At 45.4% G+C, this 17,909-nt stretch overlaps 1 protein-coding gene across 3 annotated transcripts in view; it reads right to left on the bottom strand.

Moving 5' to 3' along the window:
* DLGAP3 (DLG associated protein 3) overlaps window positions 1-17,909 on the bottom strand; it is a 178,837-nt gene that overhangs the window by 35,138 nt on the left and 125,790 nt on the right. For 2 of the 3 annotated variants that reach the window (XM_083511592.1, XM_083511594.1), the window contains exons 3-4: window positions 2,345-2,467; window positions 439-1,529 (exon numbers count right to left, since the gene is read on the bottom strand). In XM_083511592.1, coding sequence (XP_083367718.1) covers window positions 439-1,464 — 1,026 coding nt within the window. In that variant the 5' untranslated portion in view covers window positions 1,465-1,529; window positions 2,345-2,467. The remainder of the gene's footprint in view (window positions 1-438; window positions 1,530-2,344; window positions 2,468-17,909) is intronic. The other variant, XM_083511593.1, reaches the window with a different exon arrangement.

Here is a 17,909-nt window from a genome sequence, read left to right as displayed (position 1 = left end):
ATTTGCCCTTGGAAACAGCGTAGCAGGGAATCCGAAAAGCCTAAGGCTTTTCCTTTCTTTTTGCAGGCCTGGTCAGTAGGAAGGGGCTTATTCCCTGCATGCTTCCTGTCTTTTTAATCCATGATCAAACCTACGATGGACTGACTTGCAATCATGGAAGGGGGCTCCTCATATGATGCTTGGATCAAGGAATCAAGCTCCTTTTAACTACTGCACATCTTGCAGCGCTGCCCCAGCTGTACATGCCTGAACAGCCCATCCCATCAGCCCCAGCCAGCACAGCCAAGGATGCTGGGGACTGTAATACAAAAACATCCCCATTCCTGATCAAGGTATAGACATCTATATATCTGCATCTAAGGCACTCATTGGAATGGAACTGAAGACACAAAGCTTGCTCCTCCTCTACAGCAGCGCAGCCTCTACCCACCTCCTTACCTGAAGATAATGATAGGATCGGTCCTTGGCCTTGGCCTCCTGGAGCATCAAGGCTTTCTCCGGGCCTCCTCCCGAGCTGGGGTAGGCCTCCCGCGCTTGGCTGACGGTCATGGTATGCCAGGAGCTCCGCTTGAGTGTCTGGCCATCGAGGGACATGGACATTCCCGCGCAAGCCAAGCACTTGCCCTCCCCACCTCCGCTCTTCAGACTCTTCAAGGTCAAGTCTCTGAAGGCACTTTCAGGGGTGTCCACGCAGTACTGGGTGGCCTGGTCGATGGCGTGCTGCCTCCCGGACACCATGTAGCTGCTGTCGCTGTCCAGGTTGTCGTCGGAGCTCCACCAGCCCATCATCTTGTTCCGGTGGCGGGAGGAGGAGGAGGAGGAGTCCATCTTGCGGTCCTTGCTCTTGCTGCGCTTGCCGTGGCGCGACTGGCGGTGGTGGTGGTGAGGGTGGTGGTGGTGGTACCCTCCCTCGCCCCCCCGGCCTTCCATCTTGGTGCCGTTGTACTCGCGCTTGGAGGGGGCCTCCAGGGAGTGAGACTTGGCAAAGAGCTTCTGGACCGAGTGGACGAGGTGGCGGATGCGGCTGGGGCTCTCGCTCCGTGGCTGCTCCGTGCTGCTGGCCCGCTGGTACTGCAAGGTGTGGAAGCCGTCGTGGTGCAGGGGCAGCTGCTTCTCAAACTGGTCGAGGAGGGTGGGGGGCAGCCGGTTGATCTTGCCGGAAGGGTGGGCGGCCGCCATGCACTCGTCGCAGGAGTCGTACTGCTGCGGCGTGTGGTGCATCCTAGGGAAGGTGCTGCTGCTGCTGGCGGCTGAGAGGGGCTCCGTTAGGCTGAGCGGGGCCTCGGCAGAGCCCCGCGATGGGCAGTAGTGGTCCAGGGAACAAGGCTCGCTGGGGCTGAGGAGGTATGGCTGGCGAGACTCCTGGCTATGGTGGATGTATTCCATCGGCTGGTCGCAGGCCTCTGGGACGCAGTGGCAGGGGTGTTCTCGTGACTGGCTGCGCTCCCCATGGTAACTCTTCATGGTGTCATAACCGTGCGCCGCGTGGCCTACTCATCTTGCCATTGGTGGGGTGGCAGCAGACGAACCTACCAAGAGAAATACCAGCAAAAACAGGTGAGGGGAGAGCAGAAACTCAGTGGCAGAATACATTTCTTGCATGCAGAAGATGCCAGGTTCAATCCCTGGTGCTGGGGAAAAAAAAATCTCTTTCTGAAACCTGGAAATGTTTTGCCTGCTGGTGGAAACCAGGGCTAGCCAACATGCTCTCCATATGCTCTTGTATTCCACCTCCCATAGTCCCTGGCCACTGGACATGCTAATAGAATAATAGAGTTGTAGAGGGACCATGAGGGTCATTTAGTCTAACCCCCTGCAATACAGGAATTTTTTGTCCAATGTGGAGTTCAAACCCATGACTCTGAGATTACGAGTCTCATCCTCTACTGAGACAAGGAGGTGGTCTCCCATCCAAGTACTAACCAGGCCTGACCCTGCTTAGCTTCAGAGATCAGATGAGTTCAGGAATGTTCAGGGTAGGATAGCCATATACTATATGACTATAGTATGGCTGCTGTTGGAGTGCAACAACATCTGGAGGCTCCCATGTTGGCATTTAAAGGCTAACATAACTGATTCACATTTTTTGAAACAACACACAAGATTTCCATTTCCCCAGATTTTGGAATACAGTTCTCTAGCCAAGTAATTTACAAAACTGTATATACTTTGATGATGTGCGCCTGGAAACGCATGTGTTAGTGAAAACTACATATGCGTTACTAGGAGAAACTGCTTTGCAAATCTGTGTATATTAGGCAAAACTACATAGAAAAATATGTAGATTAAGATAAATTTGCACTAAAACGTTGTGAGAAACAGAGAGGAACCAAAATTTACTTGCCTATCCCTAGTGTGGGGGCACATATTCAGGCTTTCCTTTTTTAAGAACAGGCATCCAAAAAGCAAAAGCAGGTGAGCCTGAGCAAAGGTTTCCAAATCTGTCTCCTCCTTGGATGATCAGCATCTGAAACAAGATGGAGAGAAGGCAGAGGCCATGGAGCAATTGGAGACCTGGATTGGAGATCCATACCAATCCAACCTGCAGGAACTTCAGTCAAGCTCAGCACCACTGGAGAGACCTCCCCACCCCCTTAGCTCTTAGTCAAAACTTTGACTCAAAAGTGACTGCAGCTTGCAACTGGAACCAGACTTCAAAGAATCAGGGAAGGAAAGCGGGCAAAAAAACCTGAGCTGTGAAAGAACAGATCCCTGCTGATCGCACATTTCTCAGTTTCAACCAGGAGAATTGAGTGGTGAAGCTTTTCCTGCAGGTTGGGAAGAAGTACATTTGAATCTTCACCCACCATAACAAAACAAAGCAAAGCAACCCACCACCAACCTAGCGGTGGGCAAATCTGTCACTTTTCAGTTTCTCTCAGTTTCCCAACCTTCAGTTCTCCACATTTCCATCTCAGTTTTAATTTTAAAAAGCTCTCATGAAAATTCACCAGCATTTTGGGATGAATTTCTCCTTAAATACATATGTACAATTTTGCCAAATATATACATTTTTGCAAAGCAATCACCCCAAATACAATATATAATATATAAATCAATACACAATTGTGTATATTGTTTTTTACTTGCAATATGCATTTCAATGCTCACTTTACACCACTATGTGCATTTTTTGGGTACACATTACTTGGCTGGAGAACTGCATCGCAAATACAGCGAACTGCAAATTTTGAAGATGGCTGTTTCATATTGCTTTGGAAAATGCAGATGGTGTGGGTTCAACTTTAAATACAAACTGGATCAGATTTCTCCCCCATCCTCTGTACATATAGATAAATACACATTGGGTTGTTCTAGGCTCCATCTGGCAAATTGTTTGCATGGGGAGATTCCGGTGGATGATGGGTGGAGCCAGCTGGTCTAGGGCAAAGGCTGAGTGGGATGTGGGAGAATGAGGACGGAGCATTGATGGGCTGGGGGTGGAATCTAGCAGGCTGTGGGTAGAACCTGGTGTATTTGGGGTAGAGTCTGATATAGTGCTGTCAGGTGTAGTATGGCTGGAATATAGCGGGTTTGTTTATTCATCATTTAAAAGAAATTCTAAGCTGCTTAATATTTTAAAAATCTCTAAGCAGTGCACAACATTGAAACAATAAACAATATCATGAAAACAAAAATACAGCCTGAAACCAGCAAAACAGTAAATCAAGATGTGCTACATCCAGAGCATTCCCCTGATCCACCAAGCTTGTAACTCTATCAGAAAAGGAAATAAGATTAGTCTGGCATGACTTGTTTTTGAGATACCCATGCTGCAAGGTAGGTCTGGGAGAGACCCTTGTCTGAAATTCTACAGAACCGTTAGTGTAGAAACCACTGAACTAGATGGACCAATGGTTTCATTCAGCCTAGGGTTCAATTGCCAGCTTATATCCTACCATTCTTCCAAGGAGTCCTTGGCTCTCACTTCCTTTCCCTCATATTTTATCCTGACAACAACCCTGTGAAGTAGGCCAGGCTGAGGGTCTGTGAATGGCCCAAGGTCACCCAGTGAGCTTCATGCCTAACAGGGGATTTGAACTCTGGTCTCCCATATCCTAGTCTGACACTTTAACCACTACACTGTACTGGCTCTTGAGTGTCGGCAACCCTAAAGAGGAAGCTGGTAAGTTTGGATGCAAAAGCTGGTTGCTCTAGACTTGAGAAGGAGATATATGTGCACCTTCCCATTCCAGGACAAAACATTATGGCAGGAGTTGAGAAGCCCCTGTGGGTAGTTTTTCATGTTATCACTCCCCCTGCTTTTTTTTTTTAAGTGTGGATTCATTTTTAGCTAATCATAAAAAATGCAAGGATGGATGGATAGATGAATGAATGTAAGGAGGGGGGGGGGGAGAGGAGGCCAAAGGAAAAGAAAAGCAGAGGGGAGAGAGAAAAGGCACAAGGTCACTCCATTCTTGGAGCAGATTTATGGGGGCGCCGTGCAGCCAGGCTCTTGCAAGCCACAAATCACACTTCAATTATTCATAAATATAAAACTGCAGCATTAAAAAGCGGGAGGGGAAGCAACTGCAGCAAGAGGCATCCTCAAACCTGCATGACGGCTGCCTTGTCAGTTCAGCTGGGATGCCAGGGCACTTGTCAGGCAAAGGCAAAGCACTCAGGCCACCCACAAAAAAGCTCCACATCTCCAAAAATGTGTGACATTTCAAGCTGGGAGGATGTTTCTCTGTCACCATTGTCCTGAGGTGTCTTGGCAAGGCGCTGGGAGCAAATATGAAGCGTAATGCACACATGCCGGGGTCTTATTGGGACCCTGAACTTAGCCACAGTTCTGGGTGACAAATAGATCTTTCTTCAGCTTCCACCTGAGCTTTGCTGGATGGCTGCCTTTTTAAGGTTGTTCGAATCACTGAATACAAATGGAGGAGTGAAATAATTCCCTTCATTGGCTACAATTCTAGACCAGGAGTCCCCCCCCCCCCAGGCACAGGGGCTGAATGTGGCCCCCAGGCCTCTTTTGTTTGGCCCATGGCACTCTCTGCAAGCCACACCCCTCATCTGCCCTGCTCCATGCCCTTCCTGAGTGCTTTTGTCTGGCTGGGATGTGTCCCTGAACTGTGACAATGACTCTTGCTTGCTTGGATGGAGAAAAGTGTGTGTAGAACCCTAAGAATACAAGGAGAGCCTGCTGGAAGAGGCCAATGGCTCCAGCATCCTGTTCTCACAACAGCCAGCCAGATGCCTTTGGCTTCCAGCAACTGGTATTCAGAAGCATTATTGCCTCTGGCTGTGGAGGCAGAGCAGAGTCATTATGGCTAGAAGCCTCTGACTGTGGTGCAGCTGGAATAAAGAAGTAGGGAGAAATTCAGCCCAGTTCACCTTTAAAGATGAATCTATCTAATTCACACTTCCTGAAACAATATGCAAATCGAAGCGTATTTGTCTTTTGAGAACTGCGCTTCTCCTAATTTTATAATGCAGCCAAGTAATGTGCACAAACATGTATATATTAGGTAAATTGTGTATAAAATTGCATATATTCATGAAAACAGCATACAAAGATGCTTTATACTGGAGAAAGTTGCTTTGCAAAAATGTGTAGATTCAGGAGAAATTCACATTATAACGCTAATGAACTTTTGGGAAAACTTTTTCTGAAAAAGAATTTGCAAATTGATGTGGAGAACTGATGTGGAGATGAGAAAAATGAGAAACGGAGATAAACCAGAGCCGTCGGACTCTTCCATCATTAGCTGAAAGGTAACCTTTCAGTACTGATGCAAGAGTTGCATCAGTTACTCTGCCCTCTTGTGGCTCTAGTCATGCCACCACTGGCACACATCCCTGGAAGCCTTCTTCAAAGAATCCTGGGAACTGTAGCTTCTTAAGGGTGCTGAGCATTGTTAGGAAAGACCCTTATTCCGCTAATGTAGCCTTGGTCCCTATGTCTACTCATGCAATGCTATTAAGGACCTCAAAACACCCACAACATCAGGGGTTCATCTACCTGCTCAACTTCCAGCATGAGCTATAAACTCTCATCTACCTATAAAGCTGCTTTGCATTCTGCATAGGCCGAACTGGCTAATTTCTACTGCAAAACAATTAAAAATAAAATAAAATGGGCACGAATCTGACATTGGAAATGGCATTAGGGAAAAGCCAGTGAGGGAATATCTCCAGTCCCCAGGATATTCTGCAACTGATCTTAAGGTGGCTATTGAACAAAAGAATTTCAAATGGAGACTGCAACAGGGAACCGCCAAATTACAATCAGAAGATTCAAATCTGCATCTTAAATCAAGATAATGCTTTTTTTAAAAAGCACATGATGTGTCTCAGTTAGGTTGCCAATGCTAGAATTTCCAGAGTGGTGCCATGTTAGCCTTCAATCCTAACCTTTATATCTCAATAGACATGGTTAGATTTGTGTTGTTAGTCTCTTGTAACAAAATCAACAAAGAGTCTTGTGATACCTCAAAGATTAACAAATGCCAGGACTTTTTGTTATCACCAAGACAGCCCTGCTAATTGCCGTTGTAGCTATTTGCTTTTGTGTAATTATCTGTCCTTTTTTATTCCCTCTGACCTTCCTCTACACACACACATCCTTGGGTTCCTCTCTCTCTCTCTCTCTCTCTCTCTTCATTCATTCATTCATTCATTCATTCACTCAAAGACATTTTACTCCACACATCAGCCAGAAAAGGTTCCTAGTGTGGCTCCCAAATCAATATCAACAAGACAGACTCCGCCCTTAGGTTTATAATCTACAAAGAAATGATACAAAAGGAAAAGGGACTGGGAGGGCGAAGGGAAAAGATAACTTTGACACTATTTCTTAGCTATAATTTGGGATTGTTTCATGCATCTAATGAAGTGGAATCTGGTCCATTAATGTTTATACCGGGGTGGAGGGCCCTGGTGCCCTTCTGAGGTTGTTGGATTCCAGCTCCCATAATCTCAAGACAGGATGACCAATGGTCCTTTAAGATAGATATCCTACAGCAGGGGAGGCAAAAGCCAGGCCCTCCAGTATTCTGCGGTCTGGGGGAAAAGAAGGTGGACAGAGACACTGCATGATAGAACTCTATAGTTCTGTAGAGTGGGGGAGAATAAGAAAGTAGGCAAACGTTGAGACTGTATAATTAAATGAGGTGGCCAAACAATGTTATTTGAAACTTACTGTTGCTGACCATGAGCAGAGTCTGGGACTTCCTGGAGGGATAACAGCTGAACTAGGTCACCTCTAATATCCCAAAGCAGACTTCCATGGAAGGTACCTTGGCTGCTAAAATTGACTGGACCTCTCAGAAGGAGAAAGCAAACGGTGATGGAATCCATAACATAACAAGAATTGCCTTTGCCCTGTGCAAACCCCCACCGTTCAGCCCGGACGCTGAGGTCCAGCTCTGAGGGCCTTTGGGTGGTTCCCTCACTGCGAGAAGTGAGGTTACAGGGAACCAGGCAGAGGGCCTTCTCGGTAGTGGCACCCGCTCTGTGGAACGCCCTCCCATCAGATGTCAAAGAAATAAACAACTGTCTGACTTTTAGAAGACATCTGACGGCAGCCCTGTTTAGGGAAGTTTTTAATGTTTGAAGTTTTATTCTGTTTTTAGTCCTATGTTGGGAGTCACCTAGAGTGGCTGAGGAAACCCAACCAGATGGGTGGGGTATAAATAATAAAATTATGGTGATGATGATGATGATGATGATGATGATGATGATGATGTGCTGCAGAGTTCCTTGCAGCTGTGCATAGAACATTCATCCACTAACATTTCTTCACAGCCCTTTCTGGGTGGAGCATCTGCTTCGGGTCTGCTGCAAATGCTCCATGTTGTATTCATTCACTCTGCACTAATGCTAATGCTAAAGCAAAAGAGAATAGTTGTGCTCATGGTTGAAGATCTATAAATGCAACTGTACTATCCTATGTAATCAGCAGTTGAAATTATATCTCAGCAGCTGCGGTGTGTGAAACAGCAGGCTGCGTGCTGCAATGCGCTTTAGTGTTCCAGTGCATGGATGTGCACTAGGGATTCATCTGCACCAGGGGTTGCCAAGGGGATGCCCTCCAGAGGTTGTTGGACTACAGTGCCCATCTGCTCCAGCCAGCATGGCCAGTGCTCAAAGGATGATGGGAGCTGGAGTCCAGCGACATTTGGAGGGCACCACATGGGCTACCTGATTTACGCAACCCCCCTTCAGAAATTTAACTTCCAGGGTTTCCAGCGAGGGAGGTGAATCCTGACTCATGGCTACCATAGTCATTCCAGCAATCTCAATTTTCATTAGTTAGCTCAAAAAGCAAACTTTGGGATGAAATTGGGACCATGTTTTACCAGAGGAAAAACCTTTACTGTCTGTCCCCCCATCAGCAGAGGGGATCTTCTGAGCCATGTTTCCAGAGGACACCCCAAAAGCTGGAGCCAACCTCATGGGTTGCATTTTCCACGTCGTCTATGTGCAAAGCAGTATGCGAGGGATTTGTTATAACCTCATTAGGACCCTTCAGAAAGCTTCCTTCCAAGGAGGAAATGACTTCGTTCCGTGCGTAGCTTGACTAATTAACAGGCATCATTAGCAATCTTGTTAGCATATTAAGCAGGGGCGCCATAGGCTACCTGGCACTGCTATTGCAACTGGAAAGGTAAATTGTACCAGGGAAAAGGTATTGGCAGAATTATGCCTTCTTGGGGTTACAGAAGAAGCGATGGCGGCGTTAGGAAAAGAATCGAAAGGCAAGTGGCAATACTAGGGCTGCAAGCTCGCCCTACATAATAGACTCCTTAGCATTCCTATCAGGGGTGGGGAGCCTTAGGCCTGGGGGCCAAATGTGGCCCTGCAGACTTCTCAATCTGGCCCTCGGACTCCTTCCCCTTCCCAAGGCCTGGCTTCACACCCTCCTGGAATGTCTTTGCTTGTAACCCTGATTGCTTTATTGGATGGCATATCAAGAGGGAGGTGTGAGCTTGTGTAGAAATTAGCCTACTGTACAAAGTAAAATGTGCATTTATGGCCCCACCCTCTTTTGCCTCTGGCCCTGCCCACTCCTGGGATGTGGCCTTCCGAAGGTTGCCCATAAGGGATTGCAGCTCTCAGACAGAGAAAGGTTCCCCACTCCTGATTCATATTGTGCTTCTGAAAGGTCAAAACACTTCACGTATGTTATTTTGTACTCCTTACAACAACAACACTGCAAAATTAATTGTTGGCATCCGTCTGTCTTGGGAGGCAATGGAGGACTGTACCTTTGAGGGTAGGGTCACACTGTTGGAAGGTTGCAGCGCCTGCTGTGGCTGTGGAGACTGATATGGGAGAGACATGGTTTGCTGTAACTGGGGCAGATTGTGCTGCTGCAGATGCACCATGCTGTTTCTTCTCTCTGCTCTCCTCCTAGCGGTCATTCCTCTTCTGGTCACTGCTGTGGATACATGACCTGCCTGTCTGTCTCCAGGCACTGCAGTCATTTGCAAGAGATTCCCACACAGCGGGGTTGATGTTGCCAACCTTCACAACTCATTTGCAGACATCTTTCTAACATATGGGCCTGGTACCTGCCAATGGGCCTGGTACCTGAAGCCAGCTCCCCATACAGCAGATCCTTGGAGATCCTGCCACCCATTCTGTGGACACGACCAAGCCAGAGTAGATGTCACTGAGGCAGGAGTGCAAACATGCTGGGAATGTGGGCCTGGGAGAGCACACCTTTGTTTGAAACTCTGTCCTGCCATGTGATACCCAAAATCCTCCTGACACAGCGCTAGTGGAAGGCATTGAGGCGTCACCACTGATGGCTGTGACCAAGACTCGCCTTCATAAAGCAGCATGCTCAACACGTAAGCCTGGTAGAACTTCATCTTGGTTAGCATCACATTCTCCCATACCCTTCTGGAGAGGTGAGCCATTGCTGTATAGCTGACTTGGTCATATGCTTGGCAAGTAGGGCAGTAGCATTAGCTTCACATTTCAGGTGGGAAGTGATGCAGTTTTGAACCTTACCCAGTTGATGTCCATGGCTAGAAGTGAATGATGGTGCCTGGAAGCCATGTCTGGTCCTGGAAAAGGCAGATCTGATCATGGTGACTCATGCTTTCATTACAATCTGACTGGATTACTGCAACACACTCCAAGTGAGGCTACCTAGAAACTTCAACTGTCCAGAATCCAGCGGTTATAGATTCTTGAACAGAGCCAGTTATCTAGAATATGAGCTTCTCTTGCATTGGCTTCTGAGTCATTTCTGGGACCCATTCAAAGTGATGCTCATGGCCTTTGAAGTCTAATATGACACTTAAAGGATGGCCTTAGGAAGCTGCCTTATATCATCCAAGTCAGACCATTGGTTCATCTAGATCAGCACTGCCTACCCTAGGGGGTAGCTAAAATGGTGCTTCAGGGTGTTGTTGGAGTGTAATAGGGATGGAAAAGGAACCTGCAGAACTCAGATCTCAATGTGGATTCACCTGATTTAATCTGAGCGGATAATGGCCTGAATCAAATCATGAGGCTCTATTAGTCTTCTGTAGAATCTGCAGTCCTATGGATCCCATTTAAAGGCATGAGCTGTAGCTCAGTAGTAGAACATCTGCATTGCATGCAGAAGGTCCCAGGTTCAATCCTTGGTGTTTTTGGGTAGGGAATGTCCCCTGCTGGAAACCATGGAGAGTTGCTGCGTGTCGGTGTAGACAATACTAAGCAAGATGGAGCTCCCTATGGGAGCACAGCTCTGATACTGTTTTCAGGGCAGCAGCAATGATGCTATTTGCTGGAGTGCCAGGGTAAGTGATGGCATGCTATTGGGCATGGTAAGTGATTGGGTTGAGCATGAGGCTTTCAAGTTGGTTTGTGACGCGTTAGTATTGAAGATGATCGAGGATGAGGACAATCAACAAAGGAAAGGTTGGATACTTGTTTTTTTCAGCTAAATAGACAAATGGTCTGACTAAATATAAAGCAGCTTTCTTTGTTCCTATGGCAGCCATAGGCAAACTCAGCCCTCCAGATGTTTTGGGACTACAATTCCCATCATCCCTGACCACTGGCCCTGTTAGCTAGGGATGATGGGAGTTGTAGTCCCAAAACATCTGGAGGGCCGAGTTTGCCTTTGCCTGCCCTATGGTATCAAACCCAGGATGTTCTGCATGCAAAGCATGTGTTTTATTACTGAACTTTGGCCATATTCTCACCTATGACTCTATGTATTAAGATTATCGACTGATGCAGTCTGTGTAAACCATCAGCCTCTGAAGGTGGGACATAGGACCTTTTCAGTGGCTGCACTTACACTTTGGCACTCTATAAAGGCCTTCCTCTCTTTAGACAGGCATTTGGCCTGGCCTGCTGTTAATTTTAGCTCCCTCTGGCACATGAATCCTTGTTTTTAAGCTATTTTGCCAGCTGTCTTTTGTCATCTTCTCTTGCTGTTATTGCTTAGATGTCCTTTATTGTCTTTTTATTGCTCCTTGTGAGCCACCTTGGACATTTTATGGGGAAGACAGGATATAAATATTTTTAAATAGGCTACAACAGGGGTAGCCAATGTGGTGCCCTCCAGAAAATGTTGGGTAACAACTCCCATCATTTGCAACCAGCATAGCCAGTGGTCAGCATTGATGGGATTTGCAGTCCAACAACAACTGGAAGGCACCATGTTGGGTATTCCTAGCTGAAAAGATGATGGTTCGTTGGGAGCAAGTCTTGCTCCAGTCCAAAGGAGCATGATGAAGTCTGCTTAAAGCAATCTGGAGTCCATTCCTGATCGTTCCTATGGAGCACCACCCTTATCTTCCCCATACCTGACAGCATGTATGATGTCGGGTATAGGACATGTGGGCATGTGCTTCCCCTCAATGGCCTCATGAGCCATGTTTCACCTGTGGGTCAGAGGTTCCCCACCCCTGGTATAAGGAATGCACTCTGCCACAGAGCTATAGTCCTCCCTGAGTTCATCGTGCCCTGACTTCTCAAGTGACTGCTTTCTCATGTGATTGAGCCACTCCACCTCATTTGTCTGCCATTATATCTTGCCAAATATTGAAATCTGATATTGTATGATGTCAAATAAAGATGGGAAATCTTCAGCAGCTATCTGGAGAATAATGGGGTGAGGGAAGAAATTTGCTTTTGTTTGCATTTTAATTTGAAACCACCTAATTAGGACTTCTCACAGTATGCAAACTGAAACACAGCTATCCTTCAAAATTCATACTTCTTCAAACTTTGCAATGCAGTTATCTACTTGAAAAGCGTGCATGAAAATGCATATATTAGTGAAAAATAACACACAAGATTACATACCACAATGCATTATATTGGGGAAATTGCTTGCAAAAATGTGTTTATTAATCAAAATTGCATACAAAAATGTGTTTATTAGGAGAAATTCTCACTGAAGTGCTGATGAATTTCCATGAGGATTAAAAAGCAGGGGCGGGGGGGATAATTGCTGAGGAAATGCAGAGAACTGAATTTGAGTTTGGAAAAAATGAGATATGGAGAAAACCAAAATGAACAGATTCATCTGTCCCTACTGGGCATTTTTAGAGTAGAATGCTTAGGAGAAAATACTTTTCAGCTGCTCTGTTGAATGTATACACCTGGGCTGCAGTTTAGTTATTGTGCTCCTGTCCTCCTTTGAACAAGAAGAATTTCAGAAGCTGTTTCTCTGCATGACAAGCCCCTGCCCCATTTACAGGAGACACACAGAGGTTCAGGGTTCCTTGCAAGGGAACAAGCTCTCCAGCTCCCAGACTAGATGAAGGATAAATTGCCTCTTGCCAGGAGGCTGCAGTGCTGGACGCCCGCAGATTGAAAATTGGTAGCTTTTCTTTGCCATCTCTGATCCCTGGCAATGTCAGGGTTTGCAATGCACTTGAAATAACAGAGCTGCAGGGAGCAGCATTACAGGATGGAACCATTAGTCAGATGGCCCAAGGCTTTGGAATACCCTTAAGAAGAAGTCCCTTTAAATAAGCATCCAGTTTGCAAGCTTCTCTTCACCTCTCCAGGTTTATATTTTAATGGGACTGTTTTATTGTGCATTTTAATTATGGATGTTTACATTTTAATGTTTGTGTAATTGTTTTTTTTTAAATAAACTATTTAGAAGCCTTAGAAGCCTTGTTATGGCATTAAGTGGCATGTACACCATACATTTAATGATACTGCTTTGAATACACAGTTTCCCCCAAAGAATCCTGGGAAGTGTAGTTTGTCAAGGGTGCTGAGAGTTGTAAGGAGACCCCCTATTCCCCTCCCAGAACTCCAATTCCCAGAGTTCTTTGCAAAGATGGATTGATTGTTAAACCCATCTGGGAACTGTAGCTCTGGGAGGGGAATAGGGTGTCTCCTAACAATTCTCAGCACCCTTAACAAACTACAGCTCCCAGAGTACTTTGGAGAAAGCTGTGACTGTTTGAAGTGATATCATACCGCTTGAAATGCATGGTGTGAATGTGGTCTAAATTAACTACTACTAAAAGTAGTAGTGATAGCAGGAGCTAAGAAGAATGGGGAAATCCATCAGTTGGCATAAAATAAATAACAGCACGCACATGCACCCCCCTAACTTGGTGGAACAGCTTTAAATATTGCAACTGCTACAGCAAAAAATATATTAAAAAGTTAAGGGAGGGGGGTCGGAAAAAAAGAAAAGAAAGAAAATCAGAAAGTCACAACAGCCAACCAAGCCTGTCATTATGCAGTGAGCCAGCTTTTGTGCAGACAAATTAGATGTAATAAACAAAGTCGGGCCTGGGGATTGTGTGGGTGAGGGAGCCTTGCAATTTTCTCATAAAGATGTTGGCGCTGAGCTGTCATCCCCTGACGACCTGAAGTGCAAGGGAGACGCCTATCTGGGCGGCTCAGCACATGAGTGCCAGCTCTGGGATTCAAGGAGCCTTCAGGGCAAAGCCTCCCCTAATTCTCTGCAAACTAAGGACTCTGTTACACCACCAACCGCCTCCCGTGCTCTCTGCCATGCAACGGCAGCTGTGCGCTTAGGGCAACAGTCCCTTTGTCCCCATAGAGGTCCTAGGCAGTGCCTGAACTTGCTGACATCAGGAGCTGACTTTGGGGAGCTCAGGCAGCAAATGGGAAGCAATAAGTTAAAGGGTGAAGGAAGGCTGGGGGCCAGAAGTAGGGATGGCGCATAATAGCTGAGGTGGCCCTGCCATGAGGCAGCAGCAGAGTTCAGACACCATGAAGGTCTACAGCAGGGATGGGGAACTTTTGTCCATCCAAACATGGTTGGACACCATCAGCCAGCCTAGCCAATGGTTGGGGCTGAAAGTTAAAACTATGGAATTTACTCCCACTAGATGTTGTGGTGGCTATCAGTGACTATTAGTCATGATAAGTATGTTCTAGCTCCACGTTTGGAAGCAGTATGTCTCTGAATACTATTGATGGGAATCACAAGAGAGGAGAGTATCATTGCATTGCAGGCTTCCCCTTTGGGCCACTGTGAAAACAAGATGGTGGACTAGATGGGCTTTTAGCCTGATGCAGAAGCAAGGCTCTTCTTATGTTCTTAAGCATCACTGCTTCCGGCCTAGTGCAAACTTCATGTGCTCTCTTTATCCCACAGTCCCCTTGATTCTTTTTAATGGAGGGTGTAAGTGGCCTTCTTTAGCTTCTTACAGTTCCCTTGGATTGAGTTCCCTTGGATATCACCCAACAAAATAAAAACCAGGAGTGTGGAAACTGTGGCCCTCCAGACACTGATCACAGGGAGGGACTGGTGTGTTAGTTGTGGCACCTAGTCCTCTAATATGCCACAGCCCTGTTACACTGTTCTGGGAGAATATAAGAAAGAAACCACAGTATTCCCAAATGTCAGATTCCCACAGAAGCCTTTCTGTTTTTATTTAGTGCTCCAGTAAAACAATCAATATTTTAAAACCACATGAAATATTCATTTCCTCCTTAGTGTTGCCAGCAGGATTTCTAACAACCGGGTGAAAAACAAGAAACCGCCTGCACCTTGGAGTTAAGACTTCCCAAAGTAGGGAAGATATTTTCTCTCTTAGACTTGGTAGATCCATCATAGAAAGGCTCCAGAGTTTTGTGTCCTCTTAGGCAAGAGGTCACCAATGAGCTAGAGAGGGCTGTAGGAATAGAAGCAAGGCTGTAGCTCAGTAGCAGAACATATAATCTGCATGCAGAAGATTGCAAGTTTGACCCCTGGCATCTTCAGGTAGGACTGGGACAGGCCACTGCCTGAAACCCTGGAGAACTGCTGCCAGTCAGTGCAGGGCTGGGGAACTAGATCCAGCCTCCACAGGGCACTTTTGCCAGGTCATATGGCACCAGGTGATTCAGCTTCAAAGGACCAGGAGTGGATTGCATTCCTATTGCAAGCAGGGCTTGCCTTTGGCACTGGATTTAAATTTAATGCTGAATAGAAGCCTGGCTGGGATTGGCCCATGCAGGAGCTCTGGTCAGAAGCAGTGTCCAGCAGGATTGATCTTTCAGTCCTGCTCTCTGAAGGGGTCTGCTTCACCAGCACATCCCCTCAAGGAACATGCTGGTGAATCAGCATCCAGTGGGTTCGAACATTAATTAAAACATGCTTGGGATGGGGTGGGGAAGAGACATAGCACCTCCTCCTTCCCCATCCCCTTATCCAACAGCAAGTTCAATTAGTGTTTAGAAGCCTTGATTAAACATGTGTGTGTGTGTGTGTGTGTGTGTGTGTGTGTGTGTGAAGATGCAGAACCTCCTTCTTCCCCCTCACAACCCACCACCACCACATCATCCGTCCTGTTTCAAGGTCTATTCTTTATTTTGTGTCTGTTTTAGTCTGGGTTTAGAGACACCGCATATATTTCCTCCCCTTTAAAATGAAAGGACTGAGTGTCCCTTACCCTGCAGGTAGGCTTGTCAGGTGATTATGACGCTGGGGTAGGACAAGGGATGCCAAACACATTAATAAACCTGTCCTGATGGTTGAACAGTCCCTACCATTCCTTCTGTCGAGAATTCCCTCCAGAAAATGATAAAATTGGAGGTCATCTTGGACACAGGACAGCACAGTTTCCTTTCTCTTGAGCTAACTTGTTTAAGAAACTTCATCTGTCTTTGAAACCTTTAAAGCAGGCTGACCTAAATCAGCTTCATAAGAAATTAAAGGACAAATTTATAGAGGCAATATTCTTGTGTACTTAATATATGTCTCTATCTCTCTGTGTGTATATATGCATGTATGTATGTATGAATTATATATATTCTATATTCTGTGCCAAGGTTATAAAAATCAACATCTTCAATGCAAATTTCCACATGCTGATCTCTTTGAACAAATGCATCTTTTCGAAGGATTAGGAACTTGGAAGTGGGGGCAAAATCAGTGTGAAATAGAAGATGGAAAGTGTATGAAAAAGAGGGGAGTACATGGTTGTGGAGGGGGGACCTGGAAGAAAATAAAGACAGCTCTCGCTGCTCTTCTAGTTCACAAGTAAGACTATGATTTTATCTAGTGTTCATGCCACCTGGAAAGTTTCTCTCTCAGGAAGGTATGGTATATTTTGCTACCATCCAACAAAGATTATCAGTTTAATCTGAAAGACTCCTAGGGTATGTTCCCCAATTATCATGGTCCTGCAGTGAACATAGCTGGGGTGAGGTGCAAGCACAAGCCAAGTTTCATTTGGGAGCTTAGGCATCAGCAACTGCTCGGGCTCAAGCAGAACATCTGAAATATGCAAGTGTTGGATACAGGACCTGAGACAGCTCCAAGTGGAGCGCAGGCTGGGTGCTAACACATAAGCAGGGCGACTAGATGTTGCTTCACCAGTTGCCTGGAGTTGGCTGAGGCTTTGAACAGGCTGCAGTTTGATCTTGACCAGGGCTGTGGAAACTTTGGCTCATCAGATCTTGTTGGGAGCACAGTTTCCCCCCAACAACATCCAGAATGTCCAATAGTCATAGATGGTGGAAACTGTAGTCCAGCAGCAACTGGAGGGTTGAAGGTTTCCCAAACCTAGCCTGGAAAGCTCCTGCCATCACAGGCAGGAAAAGCCTTCTGTATGTAAGCCCAATTGTGTGGACTTTTGTTTTTGTTTTATTCTTTTTTGTTTAAAACGTTGTTATGCTGCCTTCTACTAAAAAAAAGCAACATTCCAGGGTACGTCACAACAACCTAAAATGCAAATTCATTAAATCAGCACTTTAAAACAACTTTATTTTCATTTGGCACGATTTATATACTGCTTAATTAACCAAAACAAAACACCTCTAAGCAGTTTACAGCACATACAGGAACATTCAAGGCACTAAACTGAAATATTAGCCATAATACTAGTGAGCCATGAAGAAATGAGTTTTCAGCAAGAATAGGGCATGTTGAATTTTTCAGTTTCAAATTCCAAAAATGAGAGGTGCTAAAAAGTTGTAACATGGCTTTGCTAATTCAAAAGATGGTAAAATTACTATAATTTAGTTTTGCCTAGTAATTAAAATGTGTGTAAAATTGCATAGAAATCATTAAAAAGAAATTAATGTTATTTTTATTTACATATTATACATATTTTATATTACCTGACACTTTCAGAAGGCAGAATTTAAATTATTTGGTTTTCCGGGAGCAGTTTATTTGCTGCTTAATCAAACATATATTTACCAAGCTAAATGTTGCCCAGTCACAAAAATAATGGCAGATTCGAATCCCTCATACCCCAAAACATATTTTTAAGAACAGTCTCTGAAGAAATTTGCCAAAAATTAAGTTTCACCCCCTAAAATGACACACCCTAATGATCTAATCTCTTTGCCCTGAAAAGCATCAGACAAATAAAAATATCATTTTAATGATGCTGTTTCTTCATTTCTTCCTTTGAACATGTCAGCCTGAAGAACAGTTCTGTGTGACTCACAACCTTGCTTCTGACACTTCAAGTGTTAGTTCATTCAAAACCAAGAAGACAATCTAATTCACAATG

The sequence above is a fragment of the Podarcis liolepis genome (genome assembly GCF_965112155.1).
Source record: "Podarcis liolepis genome assembly, chromosome: 7".
NCBI lineage: Eukaryota > Metazoa > Chordata > Lepidosauria > Squamata > Lacertidae > Podarcis > Podarcis liolepis.
This window is presented reverse-complemented; position numbering and strand designations above follow the sequence as displayed.